At 43.5% G+C, this 16,786-nt stretch overlaps 1 protein-coding gene across 1 annotated transcript in view; it reads left to right on the top strand.

The window, feature by feature from the left end:
* The window catches only part of PLCD3 (phospholipase C delta 3), a 78,233-nt gene that overhangs the window by 24,974 nt on the left and 36,473 nt on the right, over nt 1-16,786 (top strand). Inside the window, exons 3-4 of the mRNA XM_063459321.1 lie at nt 10,152-10,380; nt 10,842-10,971. Of these exons, the coding sequence (XP_063315391.1) occupies nt 10,152-10,380; nt 10,842-10,971 (359 nt within the window). The remainder of the gene's footprint in view (nt 1-10,151; nt 10,381-10,841; nt 10,972-16,786) is intronic.

The following is a 16,786-nucleotide window of genomic DNA, read 5'->3' as shown; positions in this document are numbered from 1 at the left end:
AACATACATGTTTTTGGCTGCCAGGTAGCATTTAGATGGTATGCACATGTTTTAGATTAATACAACAGGCTAGGTACATGCTGGTTAGTTATAATGAAATATTCTGTCGCTTGGTAACAATAGCTTAAGGTTAAAAGTTATAGTGAGCGTCCTCGTTTTAGCTTCGGACCCTTGGTATAGTTACGCTTAACTATGCTTAGATGAGGGATATATATGTTTTGCCCAGTAACATCCCGTCCAGCTAATCTTATCCTACAGCAAGGACACCTTTGGTTCACATGTCAAATATTGCAGCAATCATTAGTTAAATCTCATTAATGAGATGAGTTAAATAAGCATGCATTGGTTATAGTAGGTAAACAAGGCTTAGATATGCTTTTGTGAGTCCAGTGAGAGACAGTTATCTAATGACAGGCTGGTTAGTTTGACAAAATGTGTACTCAAGTTTACAGGGCGAAGCTTGTGGATGGAGTGTATCACCAGGTGGCAGTTCTCATTCGATAATGGCACAGAGTTCCTGAGCGTAAAATAGTTGAAGGCTAGACAGTCTTGGTTGAAGGTAGTCCCTCTAGAGATGGGTGGAAGATATCCCCTTCAGCTGCAGATTCTTGTCAGGTTGCCCGTTGCTGGGTGCTGGGCTAGTTCTCTGCTGTGTGTAAGGCTCTCCCGGACAACAGGGGTTTGGGCGGTTGCTTGTCTGCTTCTCCTTGTGCCGGTAAACCCCTCGGTGTGATAGTGGTTGCGGCTGTCGTATCAGTAGGACGGCTTGTTTCCCTGCCCGAGGGAGGAAGTGCCGGGACCCCGCGGGAGGCCACTGAAAATCTAGTCATAGTGGAGGTAGGTGGCTTGTTGGGGTTCGACGGTGCTTGCAGATGGATGAATGCAGTCAGGGCTGCCATCAGAAATTGTGGGGCCCCTAACACAGCTCAAGGTCTGGGCCCCCGTGTGCCCGCCTCCAAGCCCCGCCTCCAAATCCCGCCCACAGGAATACACACACACAGACAAAAAAGGACACAGACACAGAAAGATACACACATACTAACAGACACACACACATATAGACACATACACAGATGCAGATACACACACACTGATATACAGACACACACACTGATGTACATACATACTCACATACTGACAGGCACACATACATACATACATACATACATACTGACAAACAGACATACATACAAACTGACATACAGATATACAAACAGACATACATACATAATGGCATACATACTGTGATAAAGTGAAGGCAGAGAAGCCATTTAACCCCAGGGGGAGTATATGTAGTTTGTGTTTTGTACAACACAAAGCGTTGTTTAGTTATGGGCCCCTGGGGTGGAGTATTTGGAGAGAAGGGAGGGCCAATGCTCCACTCCACAGTTTAGTGGTTTTCATGGGAGACATAGATCCAGGCCAGGGTTTTTGGACTGTCTCCAGCCCACTGCTCAGCTGGAGATGATCAGCTGTAGCAGTGGGAATAAACCACTCCCTGCTAGGCAGGTAGAGGGGGATTGCTGGCTTCCTCTCAGGAAGCAGGTAGGAGAGAGGGTGTTCTCTCCAGTAAGAGAATCAAGGAGACCAGGCACTGGGAGTGCTGGCTTGGAGCACTAGGAGTGCTGGCTTGAGGCACTGGGAGTGCTGGCTTGGAGCACTAGGAGTGCGGAAGGAAGCAGTCAATGCTGGCTTGGAGCACTAGGAGTGCTGAGAGTGGACAAAGACTGTAGGTTGGTGAATCCAATATTGTTTTGTTTAGTGTAACCCCTGAGAGATAGGGAACCTGATATTAGTTAGTGCTCAGACGAGCTAGGTTTTTGTTTAAAGGGATTTATATTTTCATTTACTGCTGTCTCCTGTGTGGATTTACAATAAAGTTGCCTGGATTATATAAAAGCCAAAGGACTGTGCATGTTTTTGCCCTAGAGGACCGTGCTATCTACAGACAAGGATCACAATACACATACATACTGATATACATATATGCATACAGACATACTGACATACACACTCACAGACATACATGCATAGTTTTTATTTTTCGTCCATACAAGAGTAGACTCATAGAATCTTCCTTGGTGCCCCTGAGCTCATTTGGGCTTGGGTCCACCCTCAGTTCCTACATTTATAACAGAGCTCCGCAGCAATAATACTCCCAGTAATGTGTCTGAATGTATAACAGAACTCCACAGCAATTATACTCCCAGTAATGTGTCTGAGTGTATAACAGAGCTCCACAGCAATAATACTCCCAGTAACGTGTCTGAGTGTATAACAGAGCTCCACAGCAATAATACTCCCAGTAATGTGTCTGAGTGTATAACAGAGCCCCACAGCAATAATACTCCCAGTAATGTGTCTAATTGTATAACAGAGCTCCACAGCAATGATACTCCCAGTAATGTGTCTGAGTGTATAACAGAGCCCCACATCAATAATACTCCCAGTAATGTGTCTGAGTGTATAACAGAGCTCCACAGCAATAATACTCCCAGTAATGTGTCTGAGTGTATAACAGAGTTCCACAGCAATAATACTCCCAGTAATGTGTCTGAGTGTATAACAGAGCTCCACAGCAATAATACTCCCAGTAATGTGTCTGAGTGTATAACAGAGCTCCACGGCAATAATACTCCCAGTAATGTGTCTGAGTGTATAACAGAGCTCCACAGCAATAATACTCCCAGTAATGTGTCTGAGTGTATAACAGAGCTCCACAGTAATAATACTCCCAGTAATGTGTCTGAGTGTATAACAGAGCTCCACAGCAATAATACTCCCAGTATTGTGTCTGAGTGTATAACAGCGCTCCACAGCAATAATACTCCCAGTAATGTGTCTGAGTGTATAACAGAGCCCCACAACAATAATACTCCCAGTAATGTGTCTGAGTGTATAACAGAGCCCCACAGCAATAATACTCCCAGTAATGTGTCTGAGTGTATAACAGAGCCCCACAGCAATAATACTCCCAGTAATGTGTCTGAGTGTATAACAGAGCCCCACAGCAATAATACTCCCAGTAATGTGTCTGAGTGTATAACAGCGCTCCACAACAATAATACTCCCAGTAATGTGTCTTTAAACTACAATAAATGTGTTTAGAAATCAGTCTATGTAAATAAGATACATTGCTCTTGTTCCATGTTACATTTTAGTTGCATAAATTTTATAACATGACAGGAGGCTTCGTATTTGCTTAAGTCTCTCTTTACTAGAACTCCACAGCAGCACAGAAAAACAACCAATCAGATAAAAGTTAGGTACTATAAAACTCCCCTCCCCATGCATCATTTCCTCTTTCTTTGCTGCTCCGCATCAGTACAGGTCAGAGTACCACTGCCTCCTGCTTATAGTGGATGGCTTTGGGTTTTTATTATGATTTATATTTGGTATCTTAGCATATTTACTTATTTGTTATCTGTCCTTATTTATTATCATATGTTTTTTACTTCTATATATTTATATGTTATATTTTTTGTGTTTAGTTATATTTTTCTGATATATATTTACTTCTTACTGCTTAGGTAGGTTATGTATATGGTATTTTATATATTTGTTATGTTATTGGGACCCCTACCTTTTGATTTTTGCTTCCCCTGTTCCCTTGGGGATTCCTTTCCTTTAATGGTGGTTTTAAGGGAATTCTTGGGGATTCAGTCATGCCTCCCCCCCCCCCCTTCCCCCCGTTGTCCCACTCTCTTTGTCCCGCCGTTTCCCGCGGGCTTCATGCGCGGTATAGGGGTTTCAGGAGACTAGCCTCTGGCTGTCTCCTGATTTCCCCGAACCCCTTTGTAATCTCTGGCAACCGAGGTACTCGCGGTCGGACGCGAGTACCCGGCGACCGCTCTGCTCTCCCACGTGGCCGCCCGCTCGCCACGTGGCCGCCGCCACACTCAGCTCCTTCACAGAGCCGCGGGCAGCCGACCGGGTGGAGGAGAGTGCGCCTACTCGCGGCCCCGCCTCCGTTCCCCGGTGGTCGGTTCTCGTTTTTGGTCACCCTGCTGGCCGGCGGATTACTTTCAGGTTTTGCCTTCGCTTCCTTCAGATATGTATTCTAGTTTTATTACAGTGTACACCTGTGACTGCCATTACACATTATGCCTTGTATTCGTATATTTTATGTTCTGATGTCCCCCATATTTTATATGCATTGTGTGATCATAAAGATATGGATCATTCTTTTATCTTTTAGTTGGCAGATTGCATCTAGACTGCTGTGAGTTTTATTGGCTTGAATATTCCAATTGCTGTGAATCTTGCTGACAAGTGTGTATCACAGATTACATTGGGTTTGGCTGATAGTATATTTCACAGATTGCTGTGTGTTTTTCTGACAGCTACTGACAGTGTATATCTCAGATTTGGTTTTCCTGCCAGTGTACTTCGAGATTTAGTTTTCCTACAGTGTATCACAAACTGCTGTAAGTTTTACTGACATGTGAGTTTTGCTGACAGTGTATATCCCCGATCGCTGAGAGTTTTGCGGACAGTGCATATCGCTGACTACTGCGCGTTCTCTGTCGGGGTATATCACAGATTTCTATGAGTTGCAGGTTTATATGAACTCTGTTATACAGGCTCTGTACAGGGTGTATACAGTGCCAGTTAGCTCTAGGATTCATATCCTTCTCAGTATATATTTTTTCTGGTCCATCTATGAGGTCTCAGATGGGACTACTCTGGTACGAATTCTCTGTCCATGGCGTGTTTATATAAACTAACAGACCTGGCTCTGTCTCTAACTGGTCAGTCTACGCTGATACTATACTATTTTATCAGGTTCTTGGGGGAATTCATTGAGTTGGCTATGGTTTAGCCCTACTCCTGGAAGAGTTCATGGTTACAATACCTTCAGGTGGTATGATGATGGTTATCTATAATAATGCTGAGAAATTTCAAACAGATCTGTGTGAGCGGGTGCATACCTATTCACAGCTCAAGGACAGTATTGCTCAGTGTATCTTACATTCATAGACATGATAGTCACTGGAACAACTTCCGCTTATACCCAATACAGGTGGAATACCACTATTTGCCTGCTGGGCATTTAGGGACTGCCAGTCCCGGTTCAGGTTATTCACACGGCATTACGCTGCCTAAAGGGTTGGTGTCTAGAGGTCCTATGTCACAGGATGCTCTGAGGATCTACTATTCTTAGAGACCTCTACTGAAACTCAGAATACCCATTGTATCGCGCTACGGAATTGGATGGCGCTATATAAATAACTTGTTATCATATATAACAATGATACACGACCCAGGATTGGCCTGCTATGTCTGTGCCCATAAGAACGGCCTGCTATGTCTGTGCCCATAAGAACGGCCTGCTATGTCTGTGCCCATAAGAACGGCCTGCTATGTCTGTGCCCATAAGACCGGCCTGCTATGTCTGTGCCCGTAAGAACGGCCTGCTATGTCTGTGCCCGTAAGAACGGCCTGCTATGTCTGTGCCCGTAAGAACGGCCTGCTATGTCTGTGCCCGTAAGAACGGCCTGCTATGTCTGTGCCCATAAGAACGGCCTGCTATGTCTGTGCCCATAAGATTGGCCTGCTATGTCTGTGCCCATAAGATTGGCCTGCTATGTCTGTGCCCATAAGATTGGCCTGCTATGTCTGTGCCCATAAGATTGGCCTGCTATGTCTGTGCCCATAAGAATGGCCCGCTATGTCTGTGCCCATAAGTATGGCCCGCTATGTCTGTGCCCATTTACACGGCCTGCTATGTCTGTGCCCATTTACACGGCCTGCTATGTCTGTGCCCATTTACACGGCCTGCTATGTCTGTGCCCATTTCAAAGGCCTGCTATGTCTGCGCCTATTAAGACGGCCTGCTATGTCTGTGCCCATTTAAACGTCCTGCTATGTCGGTGCCCCATTGTTCGGCCTACTATGTCGGTGCCTATCTAATGGCCTGCTATGTCCGTGCCTATTTGCTTGGCCAACTATCCCGTGTCCATTAGTTTGGCCTGCTGGGCCTGTGTCCTTCTGACGGGCCTGCTCTATTGGTGCCGAACCCCTTTTAGGCCGCAAGCCTGGGGGAATTTCACTCAGGAAATGCCAGTGCCCACCAGTGACATGGATATAGGCAGGTGTCCAGACAAACACCATTGCCATACTATCCAAGAGGACACCTCTGTACGGCCATCTGAATATGGTGGGTAGGGTGAAGGCCCTAAACCTCATGCCTGAAGGGCAGGGTTTCTTTTGAGGACACCGGTCATACACCTCAAAGGAGAACTTCGCACAGGCAAGGATCGGTGCTCAGACACCTACAGGAGAATGCGGTGTTTTTCCTTGCCTTTTACATCTACCTCCGGATCTGCATCCCGGTATCCTTAGAGGTATCGGTAATTATTTCCTGCGTTAGGTTAGCTCCTGCCTCCGTTCAGTGGGGCTTACCTGTCTTACCTTCCGGCCTGCTATTTGCCTTCTATCTGGAATAGAATTTACGTAATTTTCTCTTATCTACGTTATTTTTCGTTTTTCTTGACTTCCTTTTCCTTTCGCTCGGGTCGTCGAGAGGCCTGACTTGACCTCCTCCGACCTCCCGGGCGCTCGTGGATTGCGGAGAACGTCTCCAGCTTTCCTCAGGCTACCAACGGTCTTCCTGGACCCCGCGCGCACGCACGGAATCCGGGCGGTCAGTTGGTAGTTTTTCTTTTTCATTGTTGTTTTTTCCGTAGATTGGCATCAGCCTTATGCTGATATTAGTATTTGGTGTACCCTGCAATTGGTCACCCTGAGTCTCTAGGGACTCTAGATTGGGCCACAGGAGGGTGCGGCCCTCCATCATCTCGATCCAGAATACTTTATTTTCAGGAACAGAGAGCGAACCCCTCTCAGATACAGGACCGAACACTGGTTTGCTATTGGAGGGCGCGCTCAACCTTGGCCAGATACTGTGCTGGATACAGAGGACATGTTTGGAGGGCACTTTCTCATAGAGAGAACCGGTCACGGATGTAGACTTGACGGTTATTAACGGGCGTGGCCCGCTCAGGCTATCAGCCGGACGCTATCACGTCAATCGATCACATAAGTAGAGAGCGCGGCTCCCTCATACACTCGACACTCTACAGTGCCGTCCATTTGCTTATCACACAGGCTTGTACCTGTGCAATACATCAATGTCTACATAGAGGGGCATCCCTCCTGCATTCAATTAGATCTGATGTCCGTGCTACTGATTTCGTTATAGAGGACTGCCTAGTCATGCAGGATATACATTTTAGACTGGATCCCTCCATTCTATCTCCTCTACTGGGTCCGGACCACTTAGGTACACTCACTCCTGGGGATGGTACGGCTAACGGATGGTCCTCTGGTATTACGAGAGTGCAGGTTTTGGTATATTCTGCACCATATAAATCGGAGAACTGTCTTGGATATCCAGACTATTGCGGACCAACCGCGCAGACAGTTTTCTCCCATATCAAGATGACAGGAGTTACGGAAACCTTCATGGAGCAAACGGACACTGCCTTGCTCGGGTACCTAGGTTAAGGAAGGCCTGTTATCCGGTCTGAAGATAACCGTACGCATGGTTCACATGGCAAGACCGGACACCCCGGTTTGTCTTGAGTTCCCCGGTCATTACGATCTTGTGTTAAATGTCAGGTCTGCCCCATCTCCTCGGAACACATACCTGGTGATCAGGGTTCGGAGATGGTGGGTCCTCCGTCTATTCTCTATTTATCCCTCACGGGAGCCGTTTTTGTTTTGGATTCCACTAACCTACTTTTCGACTACCGTCGAGGAGACCTATGAGATTTTAGGGGGGCACCTGGTGTGCCTCGACTCCTAAACGGACATCTTTCACTCTTAGACGTGGACTTATCTGGATGGAAATCGGCGCTCCGGTTTGCACTTCTCATCCCTTTGAATATTTCTGGATTCTCTATTCCAGGATAGTCGACCACCGTTCCTCCACACAAGTTCAGTTCGGAACCCTGAATGGACGTCCTTTTGGAATCTTTTCTCTACCGGGTCCGAGGTTTACACAGTTAATTCGGAATATCGGAATCACTTAGGATACAACTGGTTTGACCACACTCTTGCCTGCATTATAGATTTATTTTCGGATGAGACATCTCACCAGGTAGACCAGGGGGGTACGAAAGATCCTACTAGGTTCTTTTGCAATTTGGTGGTGGACTTAGGCGCATTCCTTGAGGTTGAAGATCTACCTGCAAGACCATGTCGCCGGATGACCCTGGCACGAGTTGAGACAGTGTGTCAATTTCTTCTCGCGGCCCTACGTCCGCAAGCGGTCTTCGATATTTTACAACTACAGGGAAAAAAGCCGATAGGTCAGCTTGCCGGTTCATGGACCGACTGCTAGGAAACTGGTTGCAACGCCACGTACAATGGATCTATCGGCAGATGGTGTTTTTTTCCCGTGCTTGAGATACTACATCGACTGGCATCTTCATGATCCGGCTTCTGTCGTTATCGCAGTTGGTAAGTCCTATGAGGATTACTCTGATATCTCCTGGAATGGGTACCAGCGACACAAACAGCGTTGGATTGGTGATCTGAGCGTTGAAACAGCAAATACGAAGCCTCCTGTCATGTTATAAAATTGTAGATTATGCTAGCTTTAGTGTACCTATAATCTTAATTTTATTAATGACAGGAGGCGAGTATTTCCCACCCATTCTTGTCCCTCCCTTGTTTAATGTTATAGTTTAGATTATCAGGTACGTATGCAACTCTGTTTGTTGTCTCTGCTTCCTGTCGCTTGTTCCTTATGTCTGTGTTTTATCATAAGTAGGGTTGGGATATCTACATATTAAGGTTAATTTTGTTTGCTACATTGGGTATCTACATGTTTATTCAGGATACATTTCATTGGATAATCAACCTGTTCGGTTCTGTTTTTCTCTCGTTTCAGTTTACAGTCCATCAACACTATCTAGTTTGACGGTTACTCCTGCATGGTGGACATCGTTATATTCATCGTATCTCGGACTTCGTTTCTTCCCCATGATGTTCTCTGCCTTTTATTCTGTTTTGTCGCAGCTTGAAAGAGGAAATGATGCATGGGGAGGGGAGTTTTATAGTACCTAACTTTTATCTGATTGGTTGTTTTTCTGTGCTGCTGTGGAGTTCTAGTAAAGAGAGACTTAAGCAAATACTCGCCTCCTGTCATTAATAAAATTAAGATTATAGGTACACTAAAGCTAGCATAATCTACAATTATTATTAATAAGTTACCTAACATTTCTCAGAACAGCATGGACCGTGGCCACATCCCCACTCACACCCCTAAAATTAGAGTGTCCCTTTTAAAATGTTGGGAGGTATGCATGTTCTCAATTTATATAAGCAGCCAAAAACCGAGCCTTTTGGCTGCTCGATTGACGGCTCTGAAGGGCGGCCTTAGACCTTCAGCGATTTTTACAAAGGTCTAACATTGCCCAGTGTGTTGTGGTGGTGATTAATGTGAGCTTACGATTGTCTGCATGGCTTGCCTACCTTTCAAAAATATTCCCAAACTGTCCTATTTTGCCGATATGTTAAATAGAACCAACTTAAAATGTTGCAAACGCTTTATACTCCTGAATGACTGGTTGAGACATGTCTGATTTATACATCCTGATATACAGGAACTGGATTAATTCATGCTTGAAGTTAACTGTTTGTTTAAAAGTACACAAGGTGGGCGGTGAGGTGTAAAAAGGCGCACAATGTCTGTATTCTTCTACTCTTAGCGTCAATGGTCATGCTTCTTTAGTTTAGCTTCTACAACCTTATTTTCGTGCCACTTGGAATAGCTGGAGAGATTCCTGTATTTATTTTTTTTTTTTTTAAGCCAATCTCAATATTTCTTGTGTTATCAGAAGATATTTACACTGAGAATCTTATGTATGGTCTTGGAGGGAATGGAAAGGTTCCGTAGTTTTGGATTGAATGGATATGATGAATAGTTCAATTAGCTGGGTGAATGGGGAGATTCTCCACGCAAATGTGTTTTCACGAGAATGGCTGATTTATTCCACTTGCTGTTCACCATTATAAATTCATTCTTACCTTTTCTCTATCCTGCCATGTGCCATTTGTCTCTTTTTTTTTTCCTCTTCTGCTTTCTCCTTGCACAATGTCTCCTCCTGTTCCCTCATAATTCCTGACTGTCCTTTCATTAGTTTCCATCCTTCACATCGAGTCTATCTGTGAAGGACGTCAGTCCGAGGGACTCCGTAGGAATGGCCAACGCTTCCCAGAGAGTTCCTGTTTCAGTATCGCTTTTATGGGAAGAAGAAAGAACCTTGACCTGGCTGCAGCGACCGAAAATGAGGCACGAAGTTGGGTACAGGGACTGAGGAAACTCATACAGAGAGCCGAGGCAATGAGCCAGCGAGAGAAATTAGTACAATATCCTTTTATGACTTCATGCGCGATGAAATTAGCGGCTTAACTTGCTGCAGGTGGCGATTTAAGTGGAATAGAATGATCATAATGTGTGGAGCAAGTTTGCAGCTTTTATAGGATAGGAGTTCTCCCTTGAGTGCCCCTAGCTGTCCATTAAAGGGACACTCTAAGCACCAAAACAACTTTTGCTTAATGAAGCAGTTTTGGTGTATAGATCATACCCCTGCAGTTTCACTGCTCAATTCGCTTTCATTTAGGAGTTAAAGCACTTTTGTTTCTGCTTATGCAGCCCTAGCCATACCACCCCTAGCTGCAATTGAACTTTAATCACACACAGGAGGCCCCTGCAGGCTTAGGCAGGCTATTAACAGAAAAGAAGAAGTCAGTTGGATAGATATCAGTCTGACTGTGGTTGATAAGAACTGTCCTTATCGAGTTTTATATTTTCCTTGACTTCCCTGAATTTGGATCCGGGATTATCTCCATCAAGCTGATAGAGATGGTGACGAAAAGATGACGTTTCAAGAGGTGAAGGACATGCTGCAGATGATAAATATTGAAATGAACGATATGTATGCATACACTTTGTTTAAGGTGAGTCCCCTAAAGTCTCGTTATAAGCCTGAGAAGGGGGAGGTTCATTTAAGTGATGTCTCTAATCTGTTCATATTTATTTAAATTTTTCTAAAAATGGTCGACTTTTCTCTGCCGAAATTCAACAATTTTTCGTGGAAGAGTCGGTTTCAGAAAAAAAAGAAGTGAAACTTTCTTGGGATTGTCATGAAAAAAATAGTATTTCAATATTCTCGAAAGCTTGTTAGCCTGCACAGGGTATATAGAATAGGTTTGGGTCTACTTAGAGACTGCTTAGAAAATGTATCATAATTCACGGTTGCCCGATAGGTAGATCTCCAGATGTTGTAGAACTACAACTCCCATGATGCTTTGCATGCGTCTAGAATGACGAAGCATCGTGGAGGCTGTAGTTTTAAAACATCTGGGAATCTACCTGTTGGGCACCTCTGCCATAAATATATAACTATATCTCACGTACTATGTTAATGTTTAGGTGATAAATTCCACTGAAGAACAAAATGTTTGGTGATAAACCCCAATAAAAAGTGAGTGGTACTCTAGCGCCATCTTTGTAATGTTTTCGATTACCATATGTTTTACTTGTATTTATGAGATGTTACAATGCTGCACTATTTATTTATTTTTTGTTTTATTTCATTTCCAGCTCATTTGCTGGACCTGTCTATAGGATTCTTATGCAAGTATTGATGTGTGTTTGCTGTTATCACACAATATACTTGGGCAGCACTTTTCATGCACTACACCACTTTGTGATTATGATAGGTAATGGTGAAATTATTTATATATTAATCTAGTGCAGGCATAAGCAACCTTCGGCACTCCAGATGCTTTGGACTACACCTCACATGATGCTTTGCCAGCATTATGGGGGATGTAGTCTACAACATCTGGAGTGCCGAAGGTTGCCTATCCCTGATCTAGTGGATTGATAGCAATACTTATAAGTATTGGTGTATGCTTTTGAGGATTGCTGTCATCACCTACAGCACTTTAAGTGGAACTTTTCATGCACTGTATCACTTTATAATTGGTTGCATTTGTTTATAGGGTATGTCACTTTGGCATGTTGTTATATATTATAAGTGCACCATTTTTGTGTATTATGTTAAAGGGACACTATAGTCACCGAATCAACTTTAGCTTAATGAAGCCGTTTTGGTGTACAGATCATGCCCCTTCAGTTTCACTGCTCAAATCTCTGCCATTTAGAAGTTAAATCACTTTGTTTATTCAGCCCTAGTCACACCTCCATGCATGTGACTTACACAGCCTTCCTAAGCACTTCCTGCAAAGAGTCATCTAATGTTTACACTTCCTTTATTGGAAATTCTGTTTAATTTAAAACGTCTTACCTCCTTCTCTGTTAATAGCTTGCTAGACACTGCAGGAGCCTCCTGTGTGTGATTAAAGTTAAATTTACAGAACAGGAGATAAAAACTTTTAAAGAAAGCTACTTTCTGATTGAAAGTGAAACCATTTTTTTCATGTCAGTCACAGCCAGGGGAGGTGTGGCTAGGGCTGCATGAACAGAAACAAAAGGGATTTAACTCCTAAATTGCAGTGAATTGAACAGTGAAACTTCAGAGGTATGATCACTACACAAAAACTGCTTCATTAAGTTAAGGTTGTTTTGGTGACTATTGTGTTCCTTTAATGTTTAGGTGATTAATCCCAACAAAAATACTACAAGTGTGAGTGAAGTGCTGTCACATAAAATGGCACTTACCCCTTAAATACATCTGGGTACCATGTGTGGAGTATTGATCATTATTTAATGTGTAGTTTGCAATATATATGTGTATTATATGGTATGGTGCATATATATATATATATATATAATACGAATGTACATTTAGCTGTATACAATAGGTGTATTTTCATATTGTAGGCCCTTTTGCTTAGATTTGAAAACGTTACACTTTCAATGACATTTCCACAAGGTTAAAGTTAAATTAGAACAAACACATGTGCTGTCAGTCAAATGTATACAAAACTCGTCGTAAGCTAATTACAGGCAAGAGCCTTCTAGAGAATATTCCAAAACACATGTGCTGTCAGTTAAATGTATACAAAAACACTTCGTAAGCTAATTACAAGCTCGAGCCATTTAGGGAATATCCCAAACTTAGATATGCAATACAGTACATCATGTAACAAGTTAGAAAACCTTTTTGGGAAAATCACACAGGTGGGGGCTGCTTTATAGAGGACAAAATGCCTATTTAACTGAAGGAGAAAGGATAGGACGTTGTCATTCTTTAACATTCATTCACTCAGGCATACATTCAAATTCTCACTTGCACACGGACATCATACATGCTGTAAGCCACTAAACTTTGGTAAGATTAATTATTTACTGACTATTTTTGCATTCTGTTACATTCATCCAATACACTTTTATCTTATATTTATTTGAGTCATTGTTTCATTTATTACAATATTATTACAGTGCCGTTTGGGTTTTCCGACACTGAATTATTCTAGTGGTAATTATCATCTAGAATGGTTAAAGAAAACAGTATTTATAAGTAATTTGGAAACGGAAGGGTCTACTCCGTATATAGCTATAGATTGCATAAAGACACGCTAAGCTTAGAATGACCCGGAGTGACCTTTTGTCGGTAAAGGTCCACATCATACCTGAAGCGAGCCATAACTATCAAAATTGAAGTATCACCGAAACCGACACCATGAATTTATGTAAAAAAACAAAAACAAATAATTGTGCAATTTTGAATAAAATATATATGTATCTCTATGCTCTGTCGCCTCTCGTACACAAGAAACATCCTTCAAATTGCTGTCTTGGTGGTACTGTACCCCAGAGAAGAGCATATAAACCAGGAGAAACAGGACAATGCTGGAGATGCCTACAACAAAGGGGCAGATTCCTACACATCTGGTGGAAATGCCCTAAGATCTCTCAGTTTTGGTCCTAAATTCACACCATAAACGAAGTACTGTGGTCGTGATTGATTCTCGTAATACTACCTGGAAGTGACGTATTGTTACTATTTTGAAGAACCTCTGAAGCATCATGGACTTTGTCGTATGCTGCAAAAACCCAAAATGTCATATCAAGCACATGGACTTCAGAAACGAGGGAAGGACTACGCCACCGCATACAGCAAACACTTCCGCTTGGCCTAATATGTCAGGGAGTTTATAAGGGGTTGTCAACCTTTTAACTTTAAAAAGGAGTACCCAGGAACCGAAATGTACTGATTGTAAAAGCTCACACGGTGAAACGTGTCTCGGAAAGAGGAATCCTTTAATACAGATGTCTTGATATTATTTTTTAATTGGTTTTATTTTGCTTACAAAATATCTACTTATATTACATTTACCTGCTGTTTCCTTCTATATACTGAATCCTGAGTTTGCAAACAAGGGCAGTATCACCCCATTTCTCGCACCATATCTACAATACTTGGAGTCAGTCATTTCTGGGCTCCAATTTAAGGTGAGCACACAGCTTTGGAATATCACACATATCACTGTGTCTATAACTCTGCATCACGTTTGCTCTTAATTTTTGTCTTTTTCTCTGATCATTGCCGGAGGAACACACCATAAAGCTGTCCAAAGAAGGTACTGTTGCCGCATTTAAGGCACAGAAGCCCTTATGTTTAGAGCCTGTCTCCAAAAAGGCTCCCCCATATGTGAGTCTACATTACTCACCATCATTGTTCACAATACAGTTATATACATATATTTCATGCACAATTATATGTTTCTGTTTGATTTTCACACAGATTCATGGTACCTAAGTGTATTTAAGGGGTAAGTACTGTTTTATTTAACAGCACTTCACTCACACCTTTTGTTTTTGGGGGGTTTATCACCTAAACATTAAGATCGTATTTGGCATATTCTTTATTTTTGTGGAAATGTACCGAGTATCCACACAGTGTTATAGCTGCTATAAATTTATCACTATTGATAATTTGTTAAGCGGCTTTAATTTCACATCTATTTTATTTTGTTATATAAATGTATCTTTTCAGCATACACTTCAAAAACTACTAGATCTGTGTCATTTTTGTTCATGTTTCTATCGGTGATCTTGCAATACACAACTTAAGCAGGTGCTATATTCATACACAGCAGTTTGAAACCCACCCCTGGCAGATGCCTCTATCTGCTGTTAACTTGGCAGGAGAAGGGCAGCTAAATTTAGGTTGGACGTGTGGCACTTACCCAGTCATGATACATATAACACAAGCAGGGCCGGATTAAGAGCCCAGTGGGCCTGGTGCTGATAATTATGATGGGCCTAATTACAAAATCTTATTGACCAAAAACACTAAAACAGTCCTACCTCCTAAGCGTCATGTATCTGATGGAGATGATGCTGTAGGGAAACTCATAGGATGCAACTATGAGAAAACACATACCCTTTGCTAATCTCATGCTTTCATCTTTCAAGTAAACCCATACCCCCTAACAGGAGTGTCCAGTAAAGCAGGAAGTCTATAGATGCAGCAAAAGGGTGGGCTACTGACACAAATCACATAACCAGAACGGCCGAAAGGACGAACATACACAAAAAGGGGGAATGTCTGTGTCCCTATGTCTCCCAGTCCCTTAGTGTTTGTGTCCTCATGTCTCCCAGTGTCCCCATGTCACTAGGGGACATTGAGACACTGGGAGACATGGGGACACAGATACTAGGGAACACTGGGAGACCTGGGAAATCTGAGACTCTTGGGGGCACTGGGTGACAGACACGAGGGGACACGGGGAGACATGGGGCACTGAGACACTGTGATATATAGGGGACACTGGAGACTTGATAAAAACCTGGGTACAGGACAAAATGTTGCGGTGTCCAATAAACCTGCTTAAAGCTATCACAGTGAGTGCCTGAGATTTTTTTCTTTTATACTAGGGGACACAGAGACACTATGGGCACAGATACACTATGGGCACTGAGAGACATGGGGCACTGAGACACTGATACATAGGGGACACTGATACACAGGGGACATTGGAGACTTGATAAAGACCTGGGTACAGGTCTAAATGTTGCGGTGTCTAATAAACCTGTCTAAATCTATCACAGTGAGTGCCTGAGATTTTTTCTTTTATACTAGGGGACACTGAGACACTAGGAGACATGGGGACACAGAGACATTGGGAGACTATGGGACTTTAGGAGTCTAGGGAACACTGAGACACTAGGGACACTGGCACACTACAGACACTGAGAGACACCAGGGAAACATGGGGATACTGAGATACTAGGGACACTGGCTGGGAGACATGGGGACACTGCCATGTCTCCTATGTCTCAAAGTCGCCCAGTGACCCCATGTCTCCCTGTGTCTCCATGCCTCTCAGTGTCCCCATGTCGCCCAGTGTCCCCTAGTGTTTGTATCCCCATGTCTCCCAGTGTCCCTTAGAGTCTGTGTCCTCATGTCTCCCAGTGTCCTGATGTCACTAGGACACTAGGGGACACTTAGAGACATGGGGACACTGGGAGACATGGGGCCACTGAGACACTAGGGACAGTTTATCCTTGCCTCTCTCTCATGACTGAAACCGCAGGGGAGCAGCACAGAGCAGGTAAGTGAGGGATGGGGGGTAGGGGAGACCGCATAGAGGAAGGTAAAGTAGAAGGAGCAGAAAGGTTCTGCAAGGGGCAGGAGGGGTCAGCAAGGAATAGAAAGGGGCAGCAAGAAGCAGGAAGGGGTCGAAAGGTTTTCAAGGAGCAGGAGGGTAAAGTAGAAGGAGCAGCAAGGAGCAGGAGGGGTCAGCAAGGAGCAGGAGGGGTCAGCAAGGAGCAGGAGGGGTCAGCAAGGAGTAGAAA

Source organism: Pelobates fuscus, chromosome 6, assembly GCF_036172605.1.
Source record: "Pelobates fuscus isolate aPelFus1 chromosome 6, aPelFus1.pri, whole genome shotgun sequence".
Lineage (NCBI taxonomy): Eukaryota > Metazoa > Chordata > Amphibia > Anura > Pelobatidae > Pelobates > Pelobates fuscus.
Note: the sequence above shows the minus strand (reverse complement) of the source record. Positions and strands in the feature narration are given on the sequence as shown.